Raw genomic sequence first — 9,515 nt, 5'->3', positions numbered from 1 at the left:
AATTCCTTGATTATAATTCTCTATCACCTCAATAAACTATCTGTCCCTATACTTGCAAAGTTAGCAAAGTAAAGTATAGAAAACTTAAGAAAAGCTAAAAAGGCATAGAGACCTGGGGAAGTTCCTCAGTTCTGTATATTGCTTAGCAGCAGTACAACAAATGAGCAACTACAGACAGTAATTGTCTTAAACTAGGTCAATACAACAGCCCAAACACTTTGTAAACACTTTATTTGGCTCTTTCTGGAGATCAACACCGTTCTAATTAAATGCTGTAGCACAGAAGAGCTTAAGAACAACAAAAGTGGTCAATAATAGTTATTTATCTAACATCCTTTATCCAATAATCTTAACCTAATTCTAATCAAACTCAGTAACTGGGAAAGGTAAGTACTAATGCAAACTGTAAAGGCCAAGAAGAGAAATTAGAAATGTGTTTCTGAATATCTCTGTGAGCTAGATTCTGCAGTCATCTAGTTCTGAGTATATAAATGAAGTATTATTTGCCTTCAACAAACCTAAATTAGGCATAATAACACAGTATTAAAAGCATAATACTTCTTACTATATTTCACTTGTGTTTGTATTTATATTTTACTGATATTTGATTTACTGAAATTTGATTTTTAAAATACTGTAGTCAATTATCTGATCCAATTATTTAACACTGTGAAATTCAAATTTACAAAAGATTTCTTATTTTGAATATTTTATCTTAATATTATAAGTCTACAGTATCACAAACCAATCATTTTACTTATCTTTCCATTAGAAGGCAATGGTTTATGATAAACTATATATACCATCTTCCTTATGACCTACAGTAGACTGTGAGATGGACACGGAGCAAAGGTACAGTCTGTAGCCATGAAATCATTTTGTGCATGAGTAATGTTAACAAACTTATAAAAGGATAAGACATACCCTTAGCCTCATTACCACCATAGTCCAACTACGCTAACTTGTTCAAACTCTTAAATGAGATAATGATAACTGAAGGAAAAAGAACAAAAAGGTTGTACTTCACCATCTTAAGGTTCACAGGGAGGATGATGCAGGCTTATAATTCAATTCCCACATCCTAAAAAGTGACTTTTCAAGTCATAAAAGTATAGTAATCTGGAATTTTTATAATATAAAGGCTTAATAACCAATTACTACAACTGATATTCATTGTGAGGAACACATAGCTATATGAAATATAGCTTACACTCACAATAGAATTCAGCGAGGTAACCTTTTAAACATTTTTACAAGAAGAAAAATGCTAGAGATTCTTATCAGTAGTTACTAACTAGGTAAATGCTGAAGATCTGCATTCTTAAGATTACTGAAGAGGAATTCAATTTTATCTTTGCTCAAATGTCTGTTAGGCTTATTAAAGATAAGATGGATGTATGAACCACCAGTAGTGGTATTAAACCCAATCACTTTCAAGACAGGTTAGATATAGAGGTATCAAGAGATTTCGCGAATTTGGTTCATTGACAGTAAAAATGGAATTTAAAAAGAAAGACTGCATACAGTCTGCTGGCATTTTATACTAACCATTAGCAGAGGTAGTAATGTAAAGTGTTGGAATTTAAAATACAAGGTCAGCATTAACTGTAAACAATTTGAAAGTATAAGTAACTCTTCAAAATAAGTAGTAAATAAAGAATCTGTCAGTATACTGGTAAATAAAGAATTAAAATTCATGTAAAATCAGAATTAAAAAAGCAAAAAAATAGAAATATTTAGTGAATTTACTCAAATGAAGAAAGTTTACATGATACAGAAATGAAAAATATTAGAAATCTATATACAATAAAAAGTGAATATAAATTAGCCAACTCCATGAACATTTCCAGTTAAACATTAATACAAATACATATTCACCTTTTTCTTTATAGAGATAACACATACGTACATGACATGAACATTCTGGCCCAAAAAAAAAAAAAAAAAAAAAAAAAAATCAGAGCTTCTAAAAACATTCTCAAGTTTCAAAACTAGTATGGAAAATGTTTCAACAACAGCATTCTACATGAATGCAAACCCCTGATTTAATTAATTTCATGATTTTATCATTCCAGAACTATGGTTGTTTTAATTTTTTTTGTACTGGGTATTGAACTCAGGAGTACTTAGTCATTGAGTCATATCTCCAGCCCTTTTTAATTACATATTTTGAGACAAGGTCTTCCAAAGTTGCTGAGGCTGGCCTTAAACTTGTGATCCTCTTGCCTCAGCTTTCCAAGTGGCTGGGATTACAGGCATGTACCCACAATGCCTGGTGGGTTTTTTTATTTTTAAAAAACAGATATTGGTATCATAACACATTGGCTTATTAATAATTAAGGCATTTATATACACAGTATCTCAGTGTGGACAAAACATTTTTAATATTGATTATTTACTATGATGTTTTAAACTTTGAAATTTATTCAACATAAGAAAATAGCTGCACACATTCAAGTGTTTTTTTATAAAACACAATAAAAAATTAATGATGATTGGTCTTTGTGGTTCCTAGTAATAAGTCCTGCCTTATTTTTTCACATAGTATAAATTATATTCTTATGCAGGACTGCATTAAGACCAGTAGTTCTTAAACAATGTTACCAGATAACCACATAAATCCCAAATGCAGCAAAGGCGAACAATCTTTGTAGTGCACTTTCACCTCATTGAAGTTGAAGCTGCTCCGTTTGGATATTTTTCCACTTCAATGTGAAGTAGATTGTTAGGTTTTCATTAGTGGTTTCATTATGTGGCTTTTTAAAAAGAAAAAATGGTTTCAGTTTCTTCCACAGTTCATAGTTCTCAGAAGAGACTTATTTTTGGAAATCGTATAATCCAGGATGTTTTGAATAACCAAATGCTCTTTAGTAGATGAAATATCTCAATGCAACTGTAATAAATAAGCATCTACATCCTTAGAGGATAAAACAAAAACATTTCATTAGCCAGCATGGTAAATACAAATATATACAACCCATTTTCTCTTCACTTTTGTTGATTGATTTGCCTTAGTTTCTCTTTGTGGCTTGTAGAAGTTACAAGTCAAGTCTTATTTGATATTTTTATATGCACTTGTTTAGCACAGGGCCTGGCACACCACACACATTCAAGAAATGCCAGTTAAGTGCTTAGTGCATGTTTTGGTTCGTATGCTCAGACCACTCTGCTTTCATGGTTAAAACTGATTGATAGGAATTTGACCAGCCCTATGTAAACTCAAGGGCTAGAGCTTGATGATAGCCCTCTGTTTTCTACCTCCAAAAAATTACAAATTAATTGAAGGTTTAATTTGGTTTATTATTGGCCTTTTAATATACTGGCCATATTTCACTCAACAGTCTTCAATAATAAGCATAATACCTTGAGACTATGTTCACTATAAAACTTTTCCTATTGTAAAAAATTAAAATTTAAAGCAAAATTTTAAAGAAAGGATCATTTTTTTCAGTTGTACTGTCTAAAATGCAAGGCCTTCTAACAGAAGTGGATATGTATATTCTTTTTGAAACAACAAAACTAAATTGATTTGTTTGTATTATCATTAAGAATTCTATAAAGTAAAATCACACAATGTGATAACACATTTGCTTAATGTCATTTTTTTTCTGTTTCTGAATATATCCAAGAAGAATCCAGGATATAAATTCTCTTATTTAGACTGTTTTCTTAAACCAATGAATACATTTATAATTTTGGTTAATGCTCACTTATAATAGTAGTATGCCCCCAAACAATGTTTCTTTACAATAATTTCTTCTGTAATATAATTACCAATGATTTATGGAATTTAAATACTGAAATCCAAACTGGCAACATACCTTTTCCTTTAAGGGACAAATCAATAAAGATCAATGTCAAATTCATTCTGTGAATTAAACCGTTCACTTTTTCAAAAAGGATGATATAAAAGCAAAGTAAAAATGAACACTCCAAAACCATTTAATTGTACTCTTCATCTTTTATTTCCTGAGTGCCATTGTCTTTGGTTTGATGTTGTCTTTCTGAATTTTTAACTTTTTTCAAATATTTCTGTCTGATTGGAACTAGATTATTAAATGCTGTCTGGCTCTACATTTCTATGGTTATTTATGAAACATATTCAATGGCTAATTCCTGTTCTTACTGCCTAGGTCACTCATACATCCAGAGGACTTTAAGCATTTGCAAACATGAGATTGATTTCAGAACTTCTTAAAATAGTACCAAATTATTTTACCTGAAGATCTGAATAGTTTATAAATGTACAACAGTATTATTTTTAATGTCTAACATTAAACTTAAATATAGATTACCTTAGCTATATTACCAGTATATCCTGGAACCAAAGTAAGATGGTTTTCTTGTTCCCACAAGCCACTTAATTGTTGTTTTAAAATCTGAATATTTCTAGGAGGAAAAAAAGAAGAGAAACAAATAGTGGGATATGAACTTTGACAGTAAACACAATCCAATGAAAGAATTTTTAATGTTCAATTTTTACAAGGAGAAAACTACATTATTTAAAATCAAGTAACTATTTAAAATAGGTCATGTCAATCACAGAAATTCAAGGTTATTTAGCTGTCCAAGTAGATAAGAAAACAACTAAGAATTTACAGCATTTGGACAATCTGTTCTTGGGTATAAAATGGGAAATTTTGAGAGCTTATAGTGAAAATTATGGGTGTTAAGGAAATTAGGAAATTTTTGCAGCTTCATGACAATCTAGCTCATTTAGTCAATACAAACACATTTTTACAGTAAGGCAATACTCAAGTTATGATTATAATATAGTTTTTGCAATTGTAATCAACATCAGACTCCCAGGTTAAAGTCTAGATAACCAAAGAACCCTGCAGAATTCCTCCATTCCTTATTCCCCTCCCCTACTCACAGAATGGATATGGGGGTTAAGCCACTGTTGTGCTTTTTCTTTCTAAAATGAAGGGTAGGTTCTGCTAGGAGGGATATGGGGGATTACTGGGCTCTGGAATTTAATTTCCATGTATGATTTTCACAAATGAACAGTGTTAATATTTCTTTGAAAATGAAGAGAATAAATATTATACACTGATGATCATGGGATAAAATTACCACCTTGTTTAAAGTTGCTTTCCTGAAGAAAACTTAGCAAAAAATTATCTTTTTGTTATTTGTGGTGTTGGGGATTGAACCCAGGATGAATTTATCTTCAAAGTCATACTCACCCATCACTTATAATTTCTGTTTTGGATGATAGTTCTGACCACCACCTTTTTATTACAGCTTGAAGCCAGTTTAAACCAACTATCACATATCTGAAATGACATTATATTACAAAATTCGAGTGTTTCATCCAAGAAGCCTTTATAAAGATGATACTGTCCCCCCAAACACACATACACACTGACCTTGCCCCTTTTAAAAAATTTCAGTACTTTTATGTCATATTTCATAAAACTATATTTTATGTAACTTGTTTATAGAAGCTTCTATAATTGTTCTTCAGTCATTTCACATTCTTTTCCTAATTTACTATAAGCTCCTTGAAAACAGAAACCATGGATAGTCCATGGAGCCAAATCCACTACTATGTACTCACAACACACAAAATCAAGGATGTTGAAAGAGAAAACTGAATTAAAATTTAGATTAGCACTTACTCTTCAAATTTGCTTTTAAGTAATGACTTTACAAGAGGCAATAAGTCTACACAGCAGCCAAGTGAGATATATTGTTTTTCTTCCTGTAAACTAAAAGAAATCCTTAAGTTATGAAATTATAAATAGGCCACAAATTGCCCTTCTTTAAGCTTACATTACTTTTTTTTTTCTAAAAAATACTAATTTTACCTATTAGTGAGTACAGGCAGGCAATCTACCACAACTCCAAGATCTTCTATCCTGGGGGGTACAAAAAGGATAGCATTGCTTAGAGAGCCAAATTCCTTATTTACTTTCATATTATAATCATCATACTGGCTTTTAGAAATTCATTAACAAATAATTCCAGTGTCTATGATGAGTCAGGTATTGAAATACAGCAGAAAACAAAGAGATAGGACTTGCATTCCACTTCTGTGTGTGTGTAGGAGGTAGGGGTGGGCTTGCAGAGATAGATAATAAACAAACAAGTAGAATATACAAAGTTAGGTTGATGATGATAAATGCTATGGAGAAAAATAAAACAAGGAAGGAGACAGGGAATTAAGAAATAACTATTTTCAAATAAGATAACTGAGGAAGTCCTCAAAAAGGTAACATTTGAGAGACCTGAATAAAATGAAGGTAATATACAGAAGGTTTTCTGTATTCTGATTACTCAGACTGGTGATGAATGTAATTTAAACCATACTGTCTCTATGGAAACTAAACATAGAAGTTTTTAGCTGATAAAAGCATAAAAAAACAAGAGGCATTTCTAATATCACATTGAAAATTACTTGTACTGAACTAAGAGCATAAAGGACACACTTACCTCACCAAATAAGCTACAAGTTCACTTATACTTCTCTTTCTCCAGAAAGTTAAAGCTACATTCAGTCTCAAATTTCTGCTAAACAAAACTTGGGCCATTGTTTCATGATCCTGAGAAACCTGAAAGGCAATAATCTAGTTTGTTAAAAAGCACACTGAAACATGATATTAAACTATTTTTTTCAATGGAAACAGTCTACTGACATAGTTTTAAATTATGCAAAGGTGACTCCTTAAACTGGGCTCAAAAAAGAATACTGCAGTTGAACATAGTAAACAAATGATGTGAACAAATATAAAACCTTTTTTTTTCTTGCTATCATTTTTCTTTTAAAACCCAATAATTTATATGACAAATTACTTTTAGCTATTTATAAGTGTGAATAAAAGGAAAAGGTAAACATAGGCTAGACATTAACAACTGAATGGTATAAGAAAGAAACGACAAAAATTTAGTTCTGTGACAAGCAATATAATATCATTTAAATGTGTCTACTTCTATATAATAAGGCAATACAATTATATTGTGAGAAGTTTAAAACAGAGCCAAATAAGATCAAAACTGGATACTCTCTACTGGCCTACAAAAACATTCAGTTTCATTCCCCAGAAATAATCACAGCTAATAGACTGGCATGTATCTTTCCAAACTATATTCTGACAAATAGGTACATATGATTATACTCTGAAAAAATAAAATAAAATAAATCTACATTTTTTAAAGCCTTGCTTTTTCACTTATAATATATGAACAATTTCAACATCAAAACATAGATTGACCTCATTTTTAATAGCAAATTCTCCAGTCTTTATATATCATGGTTTGTTTAGATTGATTTTGGTTTTTACTATGTATCAATGAACATCCTGATGTATGTAAATATGTGCACTTTTATTATGATTAATTTTTTAATTAGAACAGCTAGCAGGTTTGCCTGAATAAAACTTCTACTAGGCAATTCTGAAAGCTCAGCAAACTGTGCCTAGATAATGGGCTTTGGTGATCCACTTTTTAGGTAAGGTTTGTCTTTTTCCTTTAGTTTAATGGCCAACCTGTCATTCTGGATATTTACAGCAGCTTGTCAAGCATTTCACTAAATCTTATATATTGCTAGATTAGAGAAATGGAAGAAATCATTGATTCAATTTGGTTAATCTAGAAAATTATCTGAGGGAATTACTATCACTCAAATAAGCCTGTATTCAATGGGTGGTAAATTATTATGATAGAAGAATAAGCCAAACAAATAGCCAATAATATCACAGGAAGAAAACTAAACATGATTTAGAAAAATTTCTTACCTCGGAAAAAAACCCACTGTATTTAGATGATGGGCTTTCTGTCTGTGAACTACCAGAGTCACTGGAGTTAACCAAATATGTTCGACTATCATGGTGTAATTTTTCAGGCAGGTGGCCTGCACAAGCCAGTTCATTTTCTTTATTTGCCATGTCACAGCCCCCACTTATAGGGGACTGTTTTTTTCTGTAACAAGGATTTGGAAAAGGATGCTGAACTTTCTTTCTGCGATAGATCACCTTTCGTAGTTTATCTGGGCTTTTCACAGCTTGTCCAACTGTTCTGTAATAAGAATTTGTTTTCTTAAGTGAAAAAAAATATAAAAAGTTTTTAAGTTTTTAAACAGAGAGATTTAATAGGCCATGTTTTGTGACTGTATTCTAATAAAATTAGAAGTAATTAGAAATAAAAAAGTGTTAACTATTAGTTATAGAGGAAAATAAAAAAGAAGTTACAAATTACCTGGAAAACAATGAAAATAAAGACATAACTAGATACTTGTAAAATGAAATAGTAAAAGGCCATTTGGGAAAAAGAAAATTACAACTTTTTTGAGATATCTACTCTTTCTCTGACAAAGTGATAAACTGCCAGTTTGAATATTTTTAACATAATTTTGATAAAGGAGACGTATATTTAATTTGAGTATGACTGAACACAACAGAGCAAACCTTACATACTGTGGTCCTCAAATGTTTTGGTATCAGGATGCCTTGCACTCTTAAATAATACACTTATTACATATTGTTATGGTATTAATCTTAAAAGTCCCTCAGAGGCCTATATACTAAAGGTTTGGTCAATAGGCTGTGGTGCTATTAGGAAGGGGTAGAATCTTTACAAAGTGGAGGAGCCTGATAGAAGAAAGGTCATTTGGAGAATGCCCTTGAAAGTGATATTGGGATCCTGGATCCTTCCTCGCTTTTTCCCTTCCTAACTGCAACAAGACAAACAGTTACTTTTGCCACATGCTTCCTACCATGATGTACTGCTTTGCCACAGATCCAAAGGCAACAGGGCCAAATGACCATAACCTCTGAAATGGGAAGCCAAAATAAATTTCTCCACCTTATACCTTTTTTATTTCAGGTGTTTTTGCTGACCAACATTCATACTAACAGAATATTTTACCAACCCTTCCCCCTAAGCAAACAAACAAAAACAAAAACAACTATTTTATAAATCAAAAAACAAACAAAAACAAGTGACAACAACGTTTTACGTTTTTGCAAATCTTTAATATTTGGTTTAAGAGGAGACAGCTGTATTCTCATTTCTGCTTCTGCATTTAGTCTCTTATGATATCAAATGTCATGTCACCTCTAGAAAACTACCATACTATTTTCAGGAGAGTGAATATAAAGAAAAATATGTTTTAGTATTGTTATAAAAATAGTTTTGACCTCACAAAGTCTCTGAAATGGCTTCAAGATCCCTAGGTTCTTGGATCACACTTTAAAAACCAGTGCTTTTGTAGAAAGGTCATTTTAGAGTTAGGCAGATCTAAAAATGTATGCCATCTTTACCACTTTTTGACCGATCCTGAACAAATCAGTTTTCTTATCTGACCTTAAGTTTTGTCACCATTATGGGTAATGATACTTATTGAGTAGGATGTTTGAAGGGAAAGGAGATAATATTGATATCTGTATTAGTGTATCGTGGAACAAAGGAAGTGTTTAATAATAACTATTATAACAGAATATTTATTTTCCCCATATTTTCATTGTTATCCAGCTTTTGATATTTGCTGTTACACACAAACTTTAAAAAAGTTC

The 9,515-nt window shown here is 31.3% G+C and overlaps 1 protein-coding gene across 2 annotated transcripts in view; it reads right to left on the bottom strand.

Annotated features, from left to right (window-relative positions):
* Positions 1–231: 231 nt before the first annotated feature.
* The window catches only part of Katnbl1 (katanin regulatory subunit B1 like 1), a 37,039-nt gene continuing 27,755 nt past the window's right edge, over positions 232–9,515 (bottom strand). Inside the window, exons 4-10 of one of the 2 annotated variants that reach the window (XM_076848456.2) lie at positions 7,740–8,019; positions 6,439–6,557; positions 5,814–5,864; positions 5,625–5,714; positions 5,190–5,279; positions 4,296–4,389; positions 234–2,917 (exon numbers count right to left, since the gene is read on the bottom strand). In XM_076848456.2, coding sequence (XP_076704571.1) covers positions 2,885–2,917; positions 4,296–4,389; positions 5,190–5,279; positions 5,625–5,714; positions 5,814–5,864; positions 6,439–6,557; positions 7,740–8,019 — 757 coding nt within the window. In that variant the 3' untranslated portion in view covers positions 234–2,884. Of the gene's footprint in view, positions 2,918–4,295; positions 4,390–5,189; positions 5,280–5,624; positions 5,715–5,813; positions 5,865–6,438; positions 6,558–7,739; positions 8,020–9,515 lie in introns of both variants that reach the window. The other variant, XM_076848457.2, reaches the window with a different exon arrangement.

Source organism: Callospermophilus lateralis, chromosome 3 (genome assembly GCF_048772815.1).
Source record: "Callospermophilus lateralis isolate mCalLat2 chromosome 3, mCalLat2.hap1, whole genome shotgun sequence".
Classification (NCBI taxonomy): Eukaryota; Metazoa; Chordata; class Mammalia; order Rodentia; family Sciuridae; genus Callospermophilus; species Callospermophilus lateralis.
The sequence above is the reverse complement of the archived record's forward strand: the minus strand, read 5'-3'. Positions and strand labels throughout refer to the sequence as shown.